This window comes from Dipodomys spectabilis, unplaced genomic scaffold, assembly GCF_019054845.1.
Source record: "Dipodomys spectabilis isolate Male_0828 unplaced genomic scaffold, ASM1905484v1 ptg000030l, whole genome shotgun sequence".
Taxonomy (NCBI): Eukaryota; Metazoa; Chordata; class Mammalia; order Rodentia; family Heteromyidae; genus Dipodomys; species Dipodomys spectabilis.
The window spans coordinates 4749371-4774072 of NW_024870707.1; the positions used below are offsets into that span (position 1 = coordinate 4749371).

Genomic DNA, 24702 nt, shown 5'->3' on the forward strand with positions numbered 1-24702 from the left:
AGACCTAAGAGCCCCACTGCTCCTCCATACAATGTGGAGTGAGTAGATGATGTTGACAGGAAGTAGTGGTGGTTTTTTGTGGCGTTGTAGGAGCCTTTCTATAACAAACTTCGTGAAGAGTGTACTCCTTTAGACAACCCAGATGTGAGGAATGGGATCTCGTGACTTCTCATGTCTTTGCTTTTAGCCACTGTCATTAAATCAAATGTCTTTCTCTGGAAAGACCTAAGCAGGAAGTCTCATTCTTCTGGGTCTTGACCAACCACTTAAAGGAGGCCCTCTTTAAAAGAGTGAATTGTCATCGACAGTCTTAGATACTGTGTGGCTCAGACAGTAGAGACCACTTCCATATGTAAGCTTATGAGTTAAAGATTCATCTTGGCCAAGAGACTCAAGAAACTCTTTCCTCTGATACTCAGTCAAATAAACAGTGATGTTCCGCCGATGTTCCAGAAGACCCTGACCATGTTGGCTGTGCCTGAAGAAACACTACCTAGGCTAAATGGGTCTCTGGCATTATGCTTTCATAGGAGAGTCCTAAGTATAATTCATCAACTCAAAGCTTCCACATGGAAGAATTAGAAGCCAAGACTGTGTGTTGGATGTTGTGCTGAGTTGGGTACAGGACAAGTAAGAAGAGGTGGGTTGGTGTCTAAACAAACGTGTTCCCTCTCCCACACTTCCAACAAGTATCTGTGATTTCCAGGATGCTTTCATGGCCATGCACCTGGATCAGGACATCGTGAAGCGGTACCTGAAGCCACTGCTCGTTGGAGAGCTTGCCCCAGGAGAGCCCAGTCTGGAGAGAAATAAAGATGTAAGTAATGGGTCAGGAACCCACAAGGAAGAATGATGGAGAAAGGGAACATTTCAAGGTCAATTTAGTATTGGGTTGGGGAGGGGACGGTGTAAGAAAGTACATGGCACGCATGTGTAAGCCCACCAGACAGTACAGTAACAGAAGGTACATTTCATGACCTCAGTGGGCACTTGAAACTTTGTCTGGGACTGGGCCCTATGTACAAGTAGTGTGATACCATGAGAGATACCTTGATTGCCCCCATCACTGACCACTAGAAGGGCAATATGTAAAACACGGATATATAGTAGACGTGGGGATGATTCGTGCTCTGAACAGGGAGAGAATGAATAGCAAAGAGATTCCATCATGTGACTCAGAACAATGCACCATTTAAAACTGAAGAATTCTCTGCTGCTGGAATATTCTACCTAGTATTTTCAGGGGAGGGGCTACTGGGAGTAACTGAAAGACACAGAAAGACAAAAGAAGGACTAGTCAGAGGGGATTCTGCATTTCTCTAAGCAGAGTCATTTCTTTAGATCCTCAGAACTTTTAAACTACTGTGAAACAAAGAATGGAATTCTTACCGCTATACTCAATAGTCGTTCTGTGTCTCAACGTGCCCGCTTTATGTCAGGAAACTTACACATATTTTTATTTCAGTGACTGCCTGTAATTATGAGTTTGGTGTCTATGCCTATATTCCTTGTTACAATTTTTAGCACTCTACTCAAAAGTAGCTTTCTGTCTCTAAGCACCTGCTTTGTGTCAGGAAACTTACGCATATTTTTATTTCAGTGACTGCTTGTAATTATGTGTTTGGTGTCTGTGTCTCTATTCCTTGCTACAATGGATTTCATGAGCAGGGAATGTGTTTCTTTTCCTTATCCCAGTGTCCTTTTTGCTTGCCTGCACAAGATCAGACATGTACTAAGAAGCCCATAAAACAATGCTGAATGAAAGTTTTAAATATATCCTAACTCTTGCCCATTTTATATGCGGGCAAATTGCCACTTGTGAAGAATAAATGGCCCTTTGAAAATCCCACCGCTTGGTATATGAAAGAACTGGAATTCTAAGTCATTTTCTCACAACTTCTTCAGTATTCTCAAGAATACCATTCTCTCTTTAATATTCTCAGTCTATGAAATAATGTCATCCAAAGGTTTCTATAGATGAAAAATTTACCTAGATGGCTTTACATAAAGCTTAAAGCGATGATCCTTAATGGTAAAAATTTTGAATTTGTAATGTTGTGTGTGTGCACGTACAGTACTAGTGCTTTAACTCAAGATCTCCAGTGTCCCTTGAATTTTTTCACTCAAGGCTAGATCTCTACCACTGGAACCACGCCTCCCACTCCTGAATTTGAGGTGGCTAATTAGAGATAAAAGTTTCATGCCCTTCCTGCCTGGGCTAGCTTCTAACTGTGATCCTCAGATCTCAGTCCCTTGAGTTTCTAGGCTTATAAACGTGAGCCACTAGTGTTCAGCTGTGATTTATTGGACAAGAACTTAAGTTTGTTAACTTTTTTAAATCACTTGTACAAAGTACTGGTCCATATATCACTGTGAAGTAGAGAAGGTAGGAGTTTATTTCCTCTTTAAGAAATGAAACAGAAATGTGAGGAGAATGTGAGGCACAGAACTGATTCTGAACAGAGCTGAGACTAATGGCTTAGAGTCACTCCATATGCATATATAGATATCACATGGCCATGTATCAAGCTCTGCTTTGAATATTGGGCTCTGAGGAAGAGCAGCCTGCACTAATTCACAATCCCAGCCACTCTCAAATTGTTCAGACTCATTTCCAAATCTCTCTGTCCATCAATTTCTCTCCACGTAAAATATCAACTTTATTCGAACTGTCAGGAAGAAGAATGAGAGAACTTAGAACTTAGAACAACATTGGACATATAAATGTTTGATCATTTTAGGTGTTATCATGACCCCAATGATGATAGAGCAACTTACAAAATTCCAGATGTATTCTCCTCATGTGGGGAAGATGGCCCCAAGTTAGTGTGAAAAGATGACACCTCGCTTAGTTGATACCTCCTAAAGACTTTCTGTCAGGAAAAGACCACTCTCGATAATGGCTGAGAGCTATAAGATAACCAGGATTTAAAACCATGCTCATCTCTGGAAGGTGAAGTCTGCCACAAGTTTTCTTTAGGTAGTCCATGCAGATACTCAGGTCTTCGTACATAAAAAACTATGACCCTGGGTGTCAGGAGTTGGGTTGAGATCTCCCATTTGTCACTGACTAGATGAATATTTCAATCCAGTCACTCTTCTGGATTTTGATGACTTCTACTCAATCAGTCAATTAGAAAAGCTGATCAGACTAGGAGCAACCTGAGAGGTGACTGATAGCAGTTATTCAAACTATCTATGTATGGTCACCAGAATTGTAAGGTTAATGGAGTACTGAAAGATAAGCCCCATACAGACTTTGGGCCAGTAATGGTTTCTTTAAAAGTTGTACCGCTAGCAGAGGATGGTAATTTCTCAGGAAGTAGAGATGGGAGGATCACCTTCAATGCCCAGAAAGCAAATGTTAATGGTGCCCTGCCTCTAAAACAAGCCAGGTATGGTGTCACATTTTTATGGTCCCAGCTACATAGAGAAGATAATCTCAGATCTAGGCCAGGCCAGGGCAAAGTTAATCTGAGACCAGCTCTGAAAAACTAAAAAGCAAAAGGACTACATGTATAGCTCAAGTACTCCAGTGTTTGCCTGCCAATCTTTACTGTCCACAGTAAAGAAAAACAAAAATTTAAGGTTACATCAGTGTATTTTCAAATGAGACTCTGGCATCTAGAATTACTTTCACAGCTGCTTATTGTTTTTATTTGGAATTTCTCTCCTTTCTTCCACCTGTCCAAACTTGATATTTTTTTTCCAAACTTCAGTCACCATCTCAACTGTTCTGGCTATAAAACCAGTATAGCATCAAACCAAGTGATACCTCTCGCAAGTCCCCACACACTTCCCTAGGTAGTGTGGCAAGCTTGATCTTGCAAAACAATATGTATTGTACATAATCACACACAGGCACATTCACATAGTAAATATATAGGACAATGGAAACCTTAACCTGCTCCCGAAAATCTGCTGAAATAATCCTCAAAAATTCATCCTTAGAGCTCATATAAGTGAATTATGTGGTTGTGTGTTCACACTTTTCCATAAAAGAATTCCTTGGACACATTCAAGGGCTGAAAAGAGGAAAGGCATCTTGTAAAGATCACCAGTAACTATGGGAATATTCTGGAAAATACAGATTCATACGCACAACCAAGTTTGCCATTAGTAATTAGTAAGAATACATTGTTACGTCTTTATACTCTCTTCTCCCCTTGGAGTGGGTAAAACTAATTCTTCTTCCCTTTAATATGTATTTTACAGCCACAGTTGGTGGAAGATTTCCAAAAATTGCGAAGGACACTGGAAAGCATGAACATGTTCAATGCCAACCTGGGCTTCTTTTTCCTCCACCTTGCCCAGATCCTGGTTTTGGAAGTCCTAGCATGGCTAATCCTGTGTCATTTTGGTAGTGGCTGGACGGTTACAATACTTGTTTCTTTTCTCCTCACAGTGTCTCAGGTAAGCTGGTATTCTAATTCTACGCAGTAGCCTAGGTGAGATGCACGTAGACTTTTCATCCCTTTTTTGATTGGTGTCGGCAGCTCCCTGATACATCTTGGCAGGCTATCATCAAGGTTAAACATTTATCCACATGTTACTAAACTTCACTAAGCCCGGATTCTCTCATCCATAGAGTAAGAACAATCATGAATATTTAAACAAAGGAGGGGGTAACAGTGCTTGATAGGAAATGGACTCATTACCTTGCTCATGTAACTGTAACCTCTCTGTACCATAACTTTATAATAAAAATATATATTAAAAATTCTGAAGAACACAAAGCAAGTTAATATGGAAACCATCTAGCATGATATCAAACACCTAGTAAAGGTTTAATCCGTGACAATTGCTATTTTGTTTTGTGTCTGCTCCCCACCCACAATTTCAGTAATTATAATCTTGTCCTTGGTCCTGTAACATTCCTCTTTACCTTTCATTCATTGATCCACCTACATGTATCAATGAACTAGACTGTGATTTCAAGAACAAGGACCATTATCTTACAGAGAATAGCAAGAATGTCTTATAAGGGACAAATAGAAACTGGTGCTTTGGAGAGACTTTGAGAAATCTTGGCTGAAGTACATACAGTATGATTTCTGCACGTGGCTCCCAAGATCACAAGACTGTACTGTAGATATAAAGGGAAATTCACACACTCTTCCTCTAGGAATGTGAACATCCATGAAGGTAGAAGCCACTCTGCTTCTAGAAGGTAGAAGACATTCTGCCGGGCAGAATGAGATACAGGCCATCAGGAGGAAAGAATACATGCTGCTTTAGAATAGAAATTCATCTCATTCTCTTTGGAAGAAGTGGGAAAGATCTTCGTAGAGAATTAGAAGTCATGTACAAGTGGTGTCCAAAATGTTCACATCATTCATTTTTTCCTTTGAAAACCCATCTTGCTTTATTCTTTGGAGAGCAACAGTTGGAAAGAAAGAAGGAAACAAGTATTTGGTGCCTGCATGTACTGAATATTTTACTCTATATAAATTGTACAAAGGCCCCACACATCAGGTGTTATTGCCTTCATGTATGATGTAAATACCTGAGAAGAGATCTACCGAGTCATGCAGCTCCTAAGTGATCAAGAACCCCAAGGCCTGGTGTTTCTACTCCACACTGGGAGATTGTTAATAGTGGTCAAGAGAGAATTCCGACACCTGTACAAAGGGAGGGAGATTAGGAAGAAGATGGCATGTGTGGGAAATAGAAATACTTCCCAATTTTTTCTCTCCTAGGCTCAGAGTTCATTTTTGCAGCATGACATAGGACATCTTTCCCTGTTCAAGAAGTCCAAGTGGAACCATCTGATGCACAAATTCGTGATGTGTCATCTCAAGGTACAGGGTGTCAGACAATGAGATGGGGATCCCTCATTGCTATTCCCAAAGACAGGGTTTCCATGCCCAATTGTGTATGCACGCCAGTAAAAAAAAATGTTTATCATCTCCCCCAAATATAAATGTTCTAATTATGTAGCTTATACATACTAATAGGCAATATAACATCATAAATAGGTGATAAATTACAATCTTCATTTTTTATTAGAAAACTTCATTTTTATTTAAGAAACTTATATTTTGGTTACTCTGAAGCTATTTGGCACAATCCATGGCCTCTCATTGTCCTAAAAAAAAACCATTAAATTAAAGATATCACTGGCTGCTAGTGGATCATATCTGTAATTTTAGTTAATCAGGAGACTGAGGTTTGAAGACTGAGATTTGAAGGCAGATCAGGCAGAAAAGTCTGTGAGATTGTTATCTCCAATTAATCAGCAAAAATACAAAAGTGGAGATGTGGTTCAAGTGGTAGAGCACCAGCCTTGAGCAAAAACAAAAGCCTGGCAAGAGCTACAAGTCCTGAGTTTAAACCCCAGTACTGGCATGTAAAATAAAAGATTATCTAGCATATATCATATCATATATATATATATATATATATGTAGGTATATATACACTATATAAAGTTTACAACAGTCCCACACATCAGGTCTGTCTAGAGAGACAGAGAGACAGAGAGACAGAGAGAGAGAGAGAGAGATACTATAAATTCATGAATAAAATAGTCATCTAGCATGGTGCTGGTAGCTCATGCCTGTAATCGTAGCTATTCCAGAGGCTGAGATCTGAATGTTGCAGTTCAAAGCCAGCCAGTGCAATAAAGTCTATGAGAATCTTATCTCCAATAAAAAAAATCCCCCCCAAAAATCCAGAAGTAGATATGTGACTCCAGTGGTACAGTGCTTGCTTTGGGCAAAAAAGCTCAGAGACAGTACCCAGGCTCTGAGTTATTTGTAATATTTATATTTTATATTTTACATATTGCATATTAAATATAGTCATCTTAGAAGAAATGTGAACCTTTTTGCTGGTAACTAGAGGGAACCCAGCAGGTCTGATTGATTCTGAAAAAGTAGCACTAAGAAACTAGAGAAAAAAAGCTGAAGGAGACCAGGTAAAAGTGAAGAGGAAGGGAGAGAATGGTCAGCAAAAGCCAGGTTGGTTACAAAACCTAAACGTATGGACAGATCAAAATGGTGACAGCCGGCCTCATCCGCCCTGGTATAAGCTCCATGGGGCAGCTCCTCTAAGCAGTGGCTAGCAGCATGCCACGCACACAATAGGCCTTCAAATAAGCATTTTTTGAATGAATGACTAGAGAAACAACTGAAACAAGATGACAGTGCATCATTGTTTAGAGTGACTTTCAGCCTTAGCTCTGACATTACTCACAATTTCATCTCCATCACCATCTTTAAGTAGATATACAAAGGGGCTGCTATTCAGCATGTCCGTTTGTGAGCTCAATGCACCTTCATCAAGGTGATAGCATGCTTGTCTCTGTTCTTCAGTGTTCTCATCTACAATATTAGGAGTGAAGCAAGATCTCTACTTTGCTTTTAGCTTTCTGGGGTTTGTAGTCACTAATGCCTCTGATGCCCACCTCCCTGGCTCCCCCCACCCCACACACTAAACCAAATCCTTCAACCCTTTTAAGGAAAAAAAATTGGAGGACATAGACTCCGAGCCTATGTGTTAGCATAGAAGTTACTAATTATTTATTTTAAAAGCTATTTTATGGTTTACCAGCTGGCAGCCCCTTAGAAGCAGCCAGCTACTAAGGAGACAACAAGAATGCTGGAACTACAGAGAGAGCAGTAGTCATGGGCAGCGAAAGAAAAGGGAGGGCCCAGTGGGAGATCACAATAGCTGGAAGCTGCCATCTTCAGCTATTAAATCCTGTAATTTTCACAAATGGGGGTTCTAGTGCCCCTATTTCACTATGGTAGGTAGTCAAAGGGTTTGACTATTTAAGCCAATGTCAATACATTGGTAATGGAAAAAATTGATAGCAGAGAGTTACATGGTACAGACTTCTGAGCAGTGTTTCTCAATTCGACCTACCAGTTAGAGAGGCACTAGAACTTTTTTTTAATGCTTATCCAGGCACAGTTGGCTCATAACTGCAATTCCAAGAACTCAGTAGTCTGAGATTGTGAGAATCCTGGTTTTTTGAGGCCGCGCCGAGCAAAAGCAAAAAAAAAAAAAAAAATGTGAGAACAGTTGAACAAATAAGCCAAGCGTGGTGGTACATGCCAGTAATCTCCACTCTGTGGGAAGCTGGAGTAGGAGGATCATTGTATGAGCTTCATCCACTCGAAAATGCATGACCTTATCTGAAAAAATATAATGTTAAAAAAATTAAAGCACACAAAGACTGGGAGTGTAGCGTAAGTGGCAGATTGCCTGTCTAGCAAACTTGTAGCACTGAGTGCAAACCTCATATTCCCTCCTACCCCAAGCTGTACACTTTTTCAGATGTTCTGATAAAATTCATTTGTGGGAAGATCTATCAAACCAGTTTTGAAGCTTGCCCTCCCCCAGGTGATTCTAACTTGAACCAGAATGACATACTACTGACCCAATGACAGAGCTGCCTTCCACGCAAACTCTGATTAGCTACCGATTAGCTAGGCCACTTTGAACAAGATATTACATGTGTTTGAAGTTCACTTTCTTCACTGGTAAAATCAGGGTAGATAATGGCTTCAACACAGAGGGATAGAATAAGGATTATATAAAGCATCCATGCGCCATATAATAGTATCTGAAAATGCTCAGTCATTTCTAGCTGTTCCTGATATTCGGAACAATCTTTTCATAAAGCAATGGCCCAGACTCATTAAGAAAAGTATTTAATCATGTTAGTATTAAGGTAGGAAAGTAGACCTCAAATCTCAGACAGTCTCATTGACTTGCAAAGAATCACTCCCTCTTACCTTCCATGGAGCAGATTATACTATTTTTACTCTATAAATACAGTGGAAAAAAAAATCCTCGAGTTAGATTTCCGGTATTAAAGATATGACTACCCCTCAAAATGCTTAGAATGAGTAGTAAAAAGTCATTTGATGTGACAAGTTTTATTGAAGCATAAGATTCCCATGGCATACAATGCCAGTAGCATCTATCTGCCTGTGCTGGATATAGCAGGTGAGTGTGGCAGAATTCACTGAGAAATACCACAGAATAAAAGCAGAGCTCTTTTCTTGTCACCGTCAGACTCAGGTGGAAAGCTGGCCCAATGCCTTCCACTCCATGAAGGAGCCTGAGAAAGGTGAAACTCGCCTGCCCCTGAGGTCATTGGCAGTGGACTTGGTGCCAGTATGTACAAAATTTCCCATCAGCCCCACCCCTGCTGGCACCTTTGCACAGCCAATGCTTTCCCCACTGGTTCAAATCTATACACCACAGCGCTTTATATATTGTGTGTCCAGAATCCATTTGACCCAAGTTGAAATGACTAGAACTGATGAACTTGTGAACAGAACGAGAAAATGGGAGTGGAGTCCAAAAGCAAGGCAGGGTGTATTATGTTAGCTTCATTCAAGCAAAGCCAGTGATTTACGAGCAAGATGAGTATAGGCTTCAGCTACAAGTAGAAGAGAAAATCACCTGCGGTGAGGCAAGGTGGGCGGAGAAGAGATGACAAAGAAACTTAGGAGCAGTCACATCCCCTCCTTGCGTTTGCATCACAACTTTTAATTTCAAAACTTCATCTTCCATTCCACCTCCCAATCCCAGGAAAGGCAGAGATACCGAGCGATACAATTTAGGACTTTTCATTCGCCCCTGTTGCAAAGTTAAGTATCTTCTAGTCTTTGCAATGTAGGCACAATAAAAGAGATCCTCAAAAAGTAAGCTACAAAATGACGACGTAGTTTTCGGATTTTTCATGCAATACAGGTGGAGGAGGCCCTAATCTGAAAATACAAAATCTAAAATACTCCAAAACCTATACGCTTCTGAGCTCTGACATTTTCTGACAGCAGAAAATTCCACATCATAAAACTTTGTTCCATTATGTTTTTTTAATTTGGTCGAGGGTACCAGTGGCTCATGCCTGTAATCCTAGCTACTCAGGAAGCTGAGATCTGAGGATGGCAGTTCAAAGTCAGCCTAGGCAGGAAAGTACCTAAGACTCTTATTGCCAATGAACTACCAAATGTCTACAAGTGGAACCACCAAAAACCTAGCAGTGAAGCTGTGGCTCCAGTGGCACACCATCAGCCTTGAGCACAAAATCCCAGGCCCTGAGTATAAATCCCAAGACTGACACAAAAATAATTTTATGTATGTATGTATGTATTTATTTCTTGACATCCTGGGGCTTGAACTCTGGGCCTGAACACTGTCCCTGAGCTTCTGCTTCTTTGGCTTAAGGCTGGTGCTCTACCACCTGAGCCACAATGCCACTTTTGGCTTTTTTCAATAGTTTAATGGAGATAAGAGTCTCACAGACTTTCCTTCCTGGGCTGGCTTCCTGAGAGCCTCAGATCTCAGCCTCCTGAGTAACTAGGATTACAGGTATAAGCCACTGGCACACAGCACACTTTTATTTTATTTTTTTAATTTCCTTAAGCAGTTGTACAAAAGGATTTCAATTCAGCATGGCAGTCTGTAAGTATAATGCAACTTAGTCAATGTCACCCCTTTTATCATTGTCTTCTATCTCCCCCAACCCAATTTTTCAAAATTGTAAATTAATTAAAATATTTCTATTCCCAAGCATTTCAAAATAAGAGCTGTGTGACTGCTCCTGACGCCACAGTAGACCTCTAGAGATGTGTCTTTCAATCCTTGCCAGCCAGCAAATTTTGAAAACAATACAAAATAAAGGTCATTTTAGGGACGATGGAGAAGAATATTTTAAATGGAGACCTTCCTACAAAGGCAAACCTAGGCTGTCTTCCATGACTACATTCTAAAACATTGGGAGTGTCAAGTATGTTGCTTCCTGGAATTTTCCCAGGAAATTGTCAAGTCACACACCTCATAGATGACCAAGAAGGCATTTAAATTAGGCTTGGTGCAGGGCAAAGCTTGGATTATTTCTCCTGTACTGAAAAAGGACTTGACACAGAAATGAGGAATGGCTCTGGGTATGTCAGATGATTGTCAGGGACAACCAAGCACAAAGGCTGAGAATGTTCATTTACTCGTGAAGAACTCTCTCTCTTCTGTCTCTGAGTAAACTTGGCTTCCAGACCGAGCGGCCCAAGTAGAACAGGTTGCTTAGAACACACCCATCATTACCCTGGCCACTGTTTTAAGCTTTAGGGCTTTATGCTGTTAAGATCTGTTCCCTAACCTCTTGTGAATCACAACCTGTCTCACAGGTAGTGGTTAGCTAGAAGATACTGTCACCCGATAGAAGAGGATCTGGAGAAACTTAATTAAAAAGGGGAATTCACTTTTATCGCCCTTGTTCTTGTTTACTTGTCTACTGTTCCCACTGGATTACATGTTTGCTAATACGGGCGTTCCTTGAGACCATGTTTACTTTGGCATGTCAAATGCTTGGTTCAGCATCTGACACATGGGACAAACATCAACATAAATAATGAGTGAATGACAGAATAATAATAAGTGAGTGCAGGCGCAGTTTTGAGAGTGAAAGGGTCCTATAGAATTTGACAAAAGTACAGGGCGCAGTGGTTCCCCAAAGATGGGCTAGACATGGACAACCCCAATTGGGGATACATTGAGTCTGAGATATCAAAAGGATCTTCAAACAGAAACAGATGGAAAGTGCTTTCACAGGCTGTCATGAGATTCAGGAGAGAGCTGGGGAGTAGAAGGAGGCATCCCACTGTAAGGAAGTCAGAGTGATAGGGTGGAAAGAGAATTACACGTTCCACCCCTTATGTTTGGAAGTGTGTAGGGGTCTCCTCAATCTCTCAGCAAAGCCCCAAGAAAACTGTGGCAAGTCAGAGCTAACACTCACAGGTTTTCAGGCATACTCTCCTTCTAGATGTATAGTATCCAGACCAGTATTCTACAGGAGAAATAAAACGCAAGTCACATGAGAATAACCTGTCATTTTAAACTTTCTACTAGTTACATTTAAAAAGCAATTTATTCATTCCATATGTATTTAAAATAAATCCTACTGGCAAAGACATATACAGAGACTGAGCATGAAAAGCAAAACAAAAATTCAAAACATCAAAATATTGACCAAAACAAGGATAAGAAAGGATAGTAGGTTGAATTGAAACTCCTTTGTTGACCTACTTAAAGATAATTTTTAAAAAATAAAAATTCAAAGCAAAGAAAGAATATTAGAAATTGAAGATAAAGTCAAGAAAATATTACGTTCAGACAGCAATAAGGAAAATATTACCAGCATATAACAGATGTAAGAAATGTTTGCGTAATATTTGGCTTTCCTTGTTTTATTGATACTGAGTCTTCAGAATATTGTCTCTTTTATGATACTTAATTCAGCTGGCTACAGATAGTAAATGGTGAGTGTATTGGGATAGCACAGATCTAGGACTACCTATTAAGAAACTGCAAGATGGATTAAAAATTGCTGCTGTGCCATGTTCTTCTACAAATAATTAGCATCAATAAAAAGGGCTGGAGTATGGCAATGTGCCAACATTATACATATATTATACATACATCTAGTAGCTTCCTGTACTACCTAGAGAGTGAATGCCTATAAATGCATTTAGTGGGGGTAGAATGCAGATTAAAAAGGGATGAATGCTTTACCACAACCACACAACAGCATTTATGCACCCAACATATGAGAGAGGTTGGTATACCTCCAAATCTTCTACTTTAGGAAAATCTCTAAAACTTTTAGTAAGAGAAAAAATCATCAACAACCTCATCAGAGCGGATTCAAGCTTGGATTTATTTTTGCAGGAGAGCATTGAAGCTGGGCTATATAATAATCTGAGCCAAGTCTCCCGTGGAGATCACTTCAGATCTATGATTCTTTGAAATATTCATTGAAGTATGCTATGTGGAGCCACCCTTTAATTCCCAGAACTAATTAAAGTCTTGGTAAAATAGAAGTAATCTTCTCTTCCCTGCTTACCTTCAGAATTTTTTTATGAGCATCAAATAGAAGAAGAGCAAAAACATTTCATGTCAGTAACTTGTTCTATATTTTCATTTGGGGGAGTTGGTTTAGCCTCAAAATTTGTTTCTGAATCAGAGAACTGACTTCAGAAGCACTGGGAATTTTTGCCCCATGAGTCAGTCTGTAACCCAGCCTTGCAATTGGGCTATAGAAACACAACAATCTAATTTGGCCTTTGAGGATGCATTTTAATACAACAATGATAGGATATTTGTCAATTAGTTAATGAGTTAACTAATTGACTTATTAGTTAATCATTTTTTTCTTCCCTCAGGGCTTGTCAGCAAGATGGTGGAATCACAGACACTTTCAGCATCATGTAAAACCAAACATTTACCCCAAAGACCCAGATATTGATGTAGGCCCACTTTTTCTGCTGGGAGATTTGCAACCTATCAAGGTATGTATTTCTCTGCCCTAGGAAACCACAGAACCTTCCCTAGAAGTGGATTCTGGAAAGGCTTTCATCCTTGTGTTTGGAAAGACCTAAGAAACTTTCTCCTTTGAAGTTTAAGATATAGATTTCAAATAACAAAAAAGAGCTTCTAAGAACAGAAGTATATTTGAGGTCATGACTCTATGATCATCAAGGTCATTCAGTCCAAACTCCCACACCAGGAGATGTGATAAGTCGTATCACCTGACTTGGGCAATCTCAGTGGCAGACAGGTCCCTGCCCAGTACTTACCACTAGCTCTGACGTAATATCAACCACTATTATAAAGAAGAGCATCTGTTGTTACTAGAGTTCTTGATTATAGCCATTCTAATGGGTGAGGTGGTATCTCAATGTTGTTTTGATTTACATTTCTTTTATGGCTAGAGAGGTTGAGAATTTCTTCATGTGTCTATTGGCCATCCTTCTTTCCTCTTCAGAGAAGTTTCTCTTTAAGACTTTAGCCCACTTATTTATTGGGCAGTTGTTTCTTTGAGGATTTGTTGTTGGGGGATTTAATTTTTTGAGTTCCAGGTATATTTTAGATATGAGACCCTTGTCCGTTATATGGCTTGTGAAGATCTTCTCCCAATCCATGGGCTTTCTATTGATCTTGCTAGCTATGTCCTTTGCCATGCAGCTCTGTAATTTCATGCAATCCCATTTGTCCAACCTTTCTTTGATTTGTCATGTTTATGGGTCTCTATTAAGAAAATTTTGGCCTGTGCCAAGGAGACCTAGGGTTTCTCCTACTCCATCCTGTAATGTTTTCAGAGTGTCTGCTTTGACTCCGAGGTTTTGGATCCATTTGGAGTTGATTCTGGTGCAGGGTGATATATAAGGATCTAGCTTTAGTTTTCTACAAGTAGTTAACCAATTTTGCCAGCACCATTTACTGAAGAGGATATCTTTCTTCCATTCTATTTTTTTAGCTCCCTTATCGAAGATTAGATGGCTATAGGTCTGTGGGTTCATTTCTGGGTTTTCAATTCTATTCAATTAGTCCTGAGGTCTGTTCTTGTGCCAGTACCAAGCTGTTTTGATTACTATGGCTTTGTAGTAGAGTTTGAAATTTGGTATTGCTACTCCTCCAGCACTGTTCTTTCTGTTGAGGAGAGTTTTTGCTATTCAGGGTCTTTTATTGTTCCATATGAATTTTTTGGAATATTGATAGGTATCACATTCAATTTGTAGATAGCCTTGGGAAGTATTGCCATTTTCATAATGTTGATCCTTCCAATCCAGGAGCATGGGAAGTTTTGCCACTTTTTAAGTTCTGTTTTGAATTCTTTTTTCAGGTTTTTAAAGTTTTCATCATAGAGGTCCTTCACTTCTTTGGTTAAATTAATTCCGAGGCATTTTATTTTTTGTGGGGCTTTTACTATGGAGTTGCTTTCCTGATTTCAGCCGCACTTTTCTCATTGTTGGCATACAGAAAAGCCGTTGCTTTTTGTGGGTTAATTTTATACCCTGATACATTGCCAAAGGTTTGAATCAGCTTGAGTAATTTAGTGGAGTCCGTGGGATTCTTTAAATACAAGATCATGTCATCTGCAAAGAGGAAGAGTTTTACTTCATCTTTCCCTATTTGGATCCCCTTTATGTCTGCATCTTGTCTTATTGCTGTAGCTAGGCATTCTAATACTAGATTGAAGAGAGGTGGAGTGAGTGGACATCCTTGTCTTGTTCCTGAGTTAAGAGGAAATGGCTTTAGTTTTTCACCATTAAGTATAATGCTGGCTGTAGGTTTGTCATATACAGCCTTTATTGTATTGAGGAATGTTCCATGGATCCCTAATTTTTCCAGAAACTTCATCATAAAGGGGTGTTGGATCTTGTCAAATGCTTTTTCTGCATCTATTGAGATAACCATGTGGTTCTTATCCTTGCTCCTGTTGATGTGATGAATTATATTAATTGATTTGCGTATATTGAACCAGCTTCGCATCCCTGAAATTAATCCTGTTTGATCATAGTGTATGATTTTTTGGATGAATTGTTGAAGTTGATTGGCCAAAATTTTGTTGAGAAGTTTTGCATCAATGTTCATCAAAGAAATGGGCCTATAGTTCTCTTTCTTTGATGAGTCGTTGTCTAGTTTTGGGATGAGGGTTATTATTGCTTCATAGAATGTGCTCGGTAGTGAACTTTCTCTTTCAATTTCATTGAAGAGTTGGAGGAGTATTGGTGTGAGCTCTGCTTTGAAGGCCTTGTAGAATTCCGCTGTAAAACCATCTGGTCCTGGGCTTTTCTTAGATGGGAGGTCTTTTATTGCTGTTTCTATTTCAATGCTTGATATGGGCCTTTTAAGATGGTTTAACTCATTTTGGATGCTGGAGGGGATGTGGACAAAAGAGAACCTTACTGCATAGTTGGTGGGAGTGTAAACTTGTTCAACCACTTTGGAAAATAGTATGGAGGTTCCTCAAAAGACTCCACATAGAGCTCCCCTATGACCCAGCAATCCCACTTTTGGGCATTTACCCAAATGATCACAAACAAGACCACACTAAAGCTACCAGCACAGCTATGTTTATTGCAGCATTATTTACCATAGCTAAGATATGGAACCAACCCAGATGCCCCTCAGTAGATGAATGGATCAAGAAAATGTGGTATATATACAAAATGGAATTTTATGTCTCCATCAGAAAGAATGACATGGCCCCATTTGTTAGGAAATGGAAAGACTTGAAAAAAATTATATTAAGTAAAGTAAGCCAGGCCCAAAGAAACATAGGTCCCATGGTTTCCCTTATTTGCAATAACTAGTATGTGTCTGAGACAAGCAGAAAAGGACAGATAAGTTGATGTTAGGTGAAATGAACCCCAAGATAAGTATTCAAATGGTTTTTTCTTTCATGAGATTGTTTCTAACATATTTATAAGATGATTTCTTTGTTGCTTTGTATGTCCCTCTCCCACGGTATAATCCCTGTTTTCACTATATTTGTGGAGGGGAAGGGAAAAAACAAATCATTTAAGTAGGGATACAGGTGGACCCATTGCTACAATGAGATGTACAAGTCGTTATGTCGAAAATGAACTTTACAACTTTGGCTGGGGGGGAGGGGTTTGGGGGTGGGGGGTGATGGGAAGGGATGGTAGGGGAAACAAAGGAGGAGGCAACAGTGCTTGATAAAAAATGTACTCATTTCCTTGCTCATGTAATTGTAACCCCTCTATACAGTATTTTCACAATTAAAAAAAAAAAACAATTAAAAAAATAAGAGCAGATGAGGTGAACTAGTATGACTTTCTAAACTTGAAGATATAGAAAGAAAGCCAGGTGCTGGTGGCTCACGCCTGAAATCCTAGCTACTCGGGAGGCTGAGATCTGAGGATCACAGTTCAAAGCCAGCCCAGGCAGGAAAGGCTGTTCAGACTATTATCTCCCATAAACCACCAGAAAACCAGAAGTAGAGCTGTGTCACAAAGTGGTAGAGTGCTAGCCTTCAGCAGAAGAGCTCAGGACAGCTCCCAGGCTCTGAGTTCAAGCCCCACATCTGAAAAATAAAAAGCTATGGGAAGATTGTCACTGACTGAAAATAAATCGCTTCTTCAATTAGCACTAGTCATACACATCTAAACCTCTAGTTGTCTCAACTAATTTTAGCCAGTTAAAAGAGACTATGCTTTTAGATTTATCTTTTATTCATTTGGGATATTTGATTTATATAATTTGCACAGCCCAGATGTCTTGTAAAAGACAAGTTTTACCTCTAAACAGAAAAAAGGTGGGGAGGGGAGAAAGTCATGTCTAAAATTTCTCAGTAATTGATTTCCTTTAATATTTCATTAATGCTTGTCATGTAAAGAACTATTTAAACCATCAAACTTTGTAAGAGATGGTGTTTCATTTGTTCATTTTTCTTTTTTTGTGCCAGTCCTTGGACTTGAACTGAGGACCTGGTTACTGTCCTTGAGTTTTGTTATTTTTTGTTTTTGTTTTGTTTTTTCCACAATCACTTCAGCCACATCTCCACTTCCAACTTTTTGGAAGTTCATTGGAGATAGACTATCCTGCCAGGTTTGGCTTCAAACCACAATCCTCAGAACTCAGCCTCCTGAGTAGCTAGGATTACAGCATGAGCTATCAACACCTGACAAGATAGTGTTTCTTAAACAGAGGAAGTATAATGGTGAGCACAAAAAAATAATCTCTCCTCAAGGGGACGTGTTGGATAACGGTTGTCAAATGCTTAAGAAATTTTTCCCTTCTCAAAAAACTGAAGAGTGCTAAACAATAAAAGACTGAATCTTTGCCAGTGATTACCTGGATCGATCTGATATATATGAAAACCCAAAAAAAAAAAAAAAGCAAATTGTATAAATCTTGAAAATCGTTTTTCTCAGTTTGGGAAACCTTACCATGTACCTCAGCTACAAAGGCAGCAGACTCTTGCTTGTAGGTCTTTTAAAATATTGTTAACTTTTTTTGGGCGGGGCGGGTTCTGGTCATGGGGCCTGAACTCTGGGCCTGGGCACTGTCCCTCAGCTCTTCAGCTCAAGGCTAGCGCTCTACCACTTGAGCCACAGCGCCACTTCTGGCTTTTTTTCTTTTTGCTTATGTACTGCTGAGGAATCGAACCCAGGGCCTCAGGCATGCAAGGCAAGCGCTCTACCACTGAGCCACCTTCCCAGCCCTATTGTTAACTCTTAAATAAATGAATGCCCATGGTTCCACAAGCCACATGAGCAACTCCAATGTGCTGTGGACTTCTGTGCCTAGCATTAGAATTGTGAAATGTTGATTTCTCTCATGGTTCTTCCAGAGGAAGTATAGTCGAGGAAGCATTCTGACTCCCTAGATATGCTTCTACTGCCAGAATCAACACCCACACTACAGAGACCACTTCTCTAACTTGTGCTGCTACCCTTGAGTAGCTTAGGACATAATTTTCTCATCTCAGAACCACAGCATTCTACACACGTTGGTTTTGAGGCCATTGTAATTGATATAGAGCATGAAATTATTTCAACTCTGAAATTCAGTAGTTGCACATTTCAGATGAGTTCTGAGCATGTCTTTCCTCTTTCTTGATAGTCTTTCCACTACTTTTTTAAACATCTGTTTCTTAATACACCTCCATTCAGTCTTTTCTCTCCTTTACTCATATCAAGCAAGACTTTTTGTCTTTCTTCAGAGTAATACCTAGCCAGGTCATAGAAGTTTGTCAACTCCTAAGCATTCTCTACCCATTTTCTTTCTTTTTTTTCCTGTTTCTTACTACTTCGGTGTTTAGAAGTTTGGTAGCTTTTGCAAATAGTTATCTCAGCCATGTGTTATTTCTTTTTATTTCTGACAATAAATGGAGTAGGGACTAATTATAATATCCAAATAAGTGAAGAAGTTATTACCTAAGATGGTAGAAAGAAAATGGGAAAAACAAGAGCTTAACCCTGTTAACACTGTTGTAACTGAATGCACAAGAGGAATGTGAATGATCATTCATTCAACCCTTCAATGAACAGTTATTGAGTTGCTGCTGGGACTACAGAGATATAGGTATTCTTTCTGTTCTTCCTCTCAGAGCATTTTCTATCATTGTGCCTAGGCCACAGGTCATATTCACCAAGGAAAAACCTAGGAAGTTAACTAAATTCAAAGTTATGAATGGAAAATAATAACATAGACGATGAGTATTGATACATAGTAAACAGAATGCTCATACATATTGCTATCTCTTCTTAGAAACAGTAGTGAATCACCATGTGAGATCATAAAAGAAGAAAAGCGAGACAGGAAGTAATATGTCTATATCACTTATCACATGACCACTTAATAAATATTTATTCAATAATAATGGAGCTAGAGCCTGAGCTTGCCTCAGAATCCTAACTATTACAATTTAAGAAAGCTTAACGATACCATCCCTTTTCAGTAAATGCACATAAGGAAAGGGAATAAGTCTCCACATGATTTCCATAACAATATTTTTTTTTGGTCCAGTCGTGGGGCCTGAACTCTGGGCCTGGGCGCTGTCCCTCAGCTTTTCAGCTCAAGGCTAGCACTCTACCACTTGAGCCACAGCGCCACTTCTGACTTTTTACTTTTTGCTTATGTGGTGCTAAGGAATCGAACCCAGGGTCTCAGGCATGCAAGGCAAGCGCTCTACCACTGAGCCACCTTCCCAGCCCCAACAATATTTTTTAGTGATCAAAATTCCCTTAGTAAAGACAGGCATCGGTGGCTCACGCCTATAATCCTAGCTACCCAGGAGGCTGAGATCCAAAGATCACTGTTCAAAGCTAGCCCTGGCAGGAGACTCTTAGTTCCAATAAATCACTAGAAAACTGGAAGTAGTGCTATGGCTCGAGTGATAGAACACTCGCCTTGAGCTAAGAGCTGAGGGACAACGCCCAAGCCCAGAGTTCAAGCCCCAAGACTGGCAAAAAAAAAATTTCCCTTAGTAAAACAAACAAAAATTCATGCATGCTATAATTATCTCTATTTGACTAAAGTGTGATATTTATTCCCATCCCTGTTTTTCTTTTTCTTTTTTTTTTTTTTTTTTTTTTGTCGGTCGTGGGGTTGAACTCTGGGCCTGGGCGCTGTCCCTCAGCTCTTCAGCTCAAGGCCAGCGCTCTACCACTTGAGCTACAGCGCCACTTCCGGTTTTCTGGTGGTTTATTGGAGATAGGAGTCTCACGGTCTCTCCTGCCCGGGCTGGCTTTGAACCGCGATCCTCAGATCTCAGCCTCCTGAGTAGCTAGGATTACAGGCGTGAGCCACCAGCGCCCGGCTTCTGTTTTGTTTTTTCTTGTGTCTCAGGTTTGCCAACCATTGAACACTGACCAAATGGCTCTTTGATGCACATGATTGCACACACACACGTGTGTGCATGCACACACACAGATACACAAATGTCCTTTAGTGTGATAATCAGAGGTATTGTCTCTTTTTGTTCTATTCTTTCTCTTTAGTATGGTAAGAAGAAAATCAAATACATTGACTACGAAAAGCAACATCTGTACTTCTATATGGGTGAGTCTCTTGAAGCCACTTTCTTTATCTTCTCATTTCTTTCATGCATGCACTTGCCAAGCCAGAAGGCATGATCAGAAACCTCTCACAGAGACCAGCCCAGATCTTTTCGTTACTGAGAAAAGCAGCATGTCTAATTTCAGATCCACTGGTGTGAAAATCTGAAAAGTAAAATGGAAAATCAAGCAGGCCTCTTAAACACTCATCTCATCACACACACACACACACACACACACACACACACACACACACACACACACACACTGGGTGGTGCTGGGTAGGGGAAAATGGAGACAACCTAAACATTCAGAAGTCAGAATATCAACCCAGGGACCATGTATGAACTGTCATGTTGAGAAAAGAATCACATCAACCAAAAGCTAAGAGTGGTATTTGTACTGGGAGGGAAGAGAGAAAGAAATGTAATAATGAACCACATATAGCATGGTGACAGAAGAAGAACTCAAAACAAAAGCCAGCAGTATGCGTGGAAGAAAGCTTGATATTCCCATGACCTACTTATAACTACAGAATGCATGAGATATTCTCCCTCCCTGCCCCGCCCTCTCTGTCTCCCTCTTTCACCCACACACAACTACATATACATATACATACACACATACACACACACATACATACATACATACATACATACATACATATCTATGCAGGGATGGTAGCCAGAAGGCAAATCAGTTTAGCTGAGTAATTCTGATGCCAATAAAAGAACATCATAGCAAAGAGATTTTCCTCTTCACTAATTCAATTTCTGGCAGCCTACAAGGGAAGTTTTCAAATAACTTGCAAATTTGCTCTTCTAAAACATATTTGCACATTTGGGAAATTAAAAAAATTTAAGAAGGCAACCAAACATTGCTGGTAGAACAATGGTTCTCAACCAGGAGCAAGTTTTTTCCCTTGGAGACATTAGAAAATATCTAAAGACATTTGAAGTCTCTGGCCAGGAAATAAATGAACCTTCCTCATTCCTACAAGACAACCATATTGGGACTGGACCCAATAACAAGCATTTGAGGGCAACTACAAGACTGTAGGACCTGATTTTTTTTTTTAATTAAATCTTGCAAATTCACAACAAAATTTTGGAAGTGCACCCATCCCACATGACATCTCACTAACTTTTAGGGAAGTTGAGCCTGGAACTACTGATCAAATTCTTACTTCAACTTCTGGGCCTTGGAAAGTTCAGTAAAGTCTAAGATACAGGTGTGAATCTCCGTACTCAGGGCCCAGTATTCTGGAAAAGGCATGGAGAGGGAGAGAAAGAGACAGATGGGGAGAACAGGGAAACAGAGGTTTGCTGGTTTGTTTCTGAGTCACATTTTAATGTCATCTCTTCTTGTTTTCTTTTAATTTTTTAGTTGCTCTCCCCCTCCTCATGCCTGTGTATTTTAACCTGCAATCTATGCAAGTGATGTACCTTCGAAAGTATTGGTGGGTGAGTAACTTGCTTTATTACCTGAAACTAAGCCAAATAGAAGAGGGGGATGAAAATGTTTAGTTCCCTTGAGACACAGCATGTGGACTTAGCCAAGATATGAAGAAGCAATGAAATAATACTCAGTGTTTTTTTCTCTGCAGGACATTGCCTGGGTCAGCAGCTTTTACATCCGACACTTCATCACATTTGGCCCTTTCTATGGAATTTTTGGAACTGTGTTGCTCATATATTTGGTCAAGTAAGAATGCTCTCTTATTGCCACAACTCACATGGTCTTGGTACTTTCTTGTCAGAGGTATCTGTGATTGGTAGAAGATTAAAACACCATACTCCATTAACTGGGAACTGAGGGTGTGTGTGTGTGTGTGTGTGTGTGTGTGTGTTTAAATAAATGTCAAAAGGCAATGGCTCAATTACTTGAGCAAGATCTATTTCTCACAAGAATGATTTGCCCAATTTCCCTTTTTCAGCACTTGCCCAGATTCGAAAATATAGAATTTCAGTTGAGATTCACAGCAGCAGGTTCTCTACCACTTGAGCCATACCCCAATTGCTTTTTGTTTTAGTTGTTTTTCAGATAGGGTCTCATGCTTTTGCTCAGAAAAGCCAGACTGTGGTCTACCTACCCCTGCCTCTCGAATAGCTGAAATGATAAGCATGTACCAGCATACCCTACCCAAGATTAGATATTTTTGAAGTATTTTTGTACATAGAGATTTTCCCAAAGCCCAAATGACTTCCAATTATTGCTTTTTCCTAAATAACCTTGTCCTACTCTTTAGTTTATTCCTTCCTTCATCCTACCACGTTATTATGTTAAATCCTAACTAATTGTAAGTATAGCGACAGTTATTATGGGTTGGACACTTCATTAAAAGCTTTACATACATTATCTTTTTTAATGTAATCCTCCTACAAGTCTACAAGGTAGATGGTATCATCTTCATTTTTCTGCTAGTGGAACTGAGTCTCATAGAGATTAAATCACTGGTCTGTGGCAATAGAACCCGTAAGGGCCAAGACTAATGCCAAGACAGAGCTTGAACCCAACTCTCTCTGATGACTAAGCAGGCTGTCAAACACTTTGCACATGCCCTTTGAAAACCTGGTATGTTTTACCCTTGCACAGAGCCTAGGAATTCTTGGAGGTACTACTCTCCTGGTTTAGGCAAATGGTAGGGCCAAATGGCTATGTGCTAGATTAGAAAAGTATGCCAGGAAGATATAGGATGAAGACCATTTTTACTGCAATGGTGGAATCTCTCCAATTCCACCCAGTCTTTGGCCACCTCCCCAAAAGGCTCTGCAGGCCCAGTGTTTGCCATTGAAGACACACTAAGAAGCCATCACCCATCTTTTGTTTCCCTGAAAGGTTTCTTGAAAGCCCATGGATTGCCTATGTCACGCAGATGAGCCACATACCCATGAAAATGAGCAGAGAGGAAAACCGAGACTGGCTCAGCACTCAGGTAATTCCCACCAGATTGATCTAAGAGTCTTGTGACCTCAGATAGGAATCTCATAACCATCACAAAGTGCTTCCAGAAGCCAGGCACCAGGTTAAGCACAAAGGTTATTCTCACTCAACCAGATCATAACATTGAAGTCATAGGACGCATATAGAACTCACAAGTAATAAGTGATGGCAACAAGGTTTTAACCTTGGCACTTTGATTACAGAACCTTTCCACTAAACCAAGTATCAGTCAACTAGACCTGGACTACTTCTTGCTGCTTTATGTCATTTTTTTAATACATCCAATTATATATTATTTATGACTGCTTTCATGATGCAGTAGAATTGGGTAACTGTGAGAGAACTAAAGTATTTATTGTGTGGTATTTATGGAACAAGTTTTCTCTCCCTGTTCTAATCCCCCAATGATATTCTTTCAAATGAATCTGAAACTCACAGAATTATAGAAAAAAATTGTATGTAAGAACCTTGAAAATTGCCTAACTTTAATATTTGGATAGAGTATCCCAAAATATTGTCAATGCTTAACAACGTTATTTCGAATGCAGAACTGCTCTGCTTCCTATTACACCATATGCCCCATGACTGGCTTCATTGTGCTAACAAAGGAATCAGTAATTACCTTATTTCTTCTGCAAATTCATATGCAAACTCAAATGACTCTCTTCGTGATACAGAGAAGGCGTCTTGAACTTTTTGCCCACAGAACCACATTTTTGTCTGTTGGTTTCCACTTATAATTTATTTAATTATCTATTGAGATAAATCCTTTTCAAGTATTTATTTTCTCTTCATATTTCTTTTCCTGTGAACCGTTTCATCTATTACTCAGTCTAGATATTTGTATATTTCTTATTGAGTTTCAATAACTTTGTAAAGATAACAGCATATTGTAATATATACTATACACTTTTTCTTGCTTATTTCTTAGGCCTATAATTTTACTGTGGGAAAAATACTAATATTTCATCATGTTTCATATCCAATATCCCTGGAAAAAAAAACTGTTGTATTGAGCCATTCACTCTTCTTTTTCCACTCATTACAGACTGTGGTGACTGAGGCATATAATTTATAGTAAGAAATTTATTTAGAATAATACACTAGCATATCATGTTTATAGCTAGTGCATGGAAAGAACAAAATCTTCCCACTAATTTTCCAGATTTCTGGTTTTTTAGTACGCGCCATCTCTTACAATAATGAAAGACACCAAAAACACTTTGCAATTTCAAAAATTATTGAAAACCTCGAAGAACTTTGTATGTAGGTTATATTATTGTTATCTATTATATTTGAAACTGAAACAGAAATTATTTAAAATTTCAAAATAATAAACACTCTAGTTCATGTTAACACCAAGGTCATGACAGCGTTCCACGTTTGTACTCGCTGGGCCTAAATTTCACTGCATACCTTAAGAGGATGAAAATTAA

General features: G+C 39.4%; 1 protein-coding gene across 1 annotated transcript in view; it reads left to right on the plus strand.

Annotated features, from left to right (window-relative positions):
* The window catches only part of LOC122105319 (fatty acid desaturase 2-like protein FADS2B), a 39379-nt gene that overhangs the window by 9307 nt on the left and 5370 nt on the right, over positions 1 to 24702 (plus strand). The window contains exons 2-9 of the mRNA XM_042676520.1: positions 707 to 817; positions 4216 to 4421; positions 5708 to 5801; positions 13178 to 13303; positions 20267 to 20327; positions 21710 to 21786; positions 21930 to 22027; positions 23162 to 23258. Of these exons, the coding sequence (XP_042532454.1) occupies positions 707 to 817; positions 4216 to 4421; positions 5708 to 5801; positions 13178 to 13303; positions 20267 to 20327; positions 21710 to 21786; positions 21930 to 22027; positions 23162 to 23258 (870 nt within the window). The remainder of the gene's footprint in view (positions 1 to 706; positions 818 to 4215; positions 4422 to 5707; positions 5802 to 13177; positions 13304 to 20266; positions 20328 to 21709; positions 21787 to 21929; positions 22028 to 23161; positions 23259 to 24702) is intronic.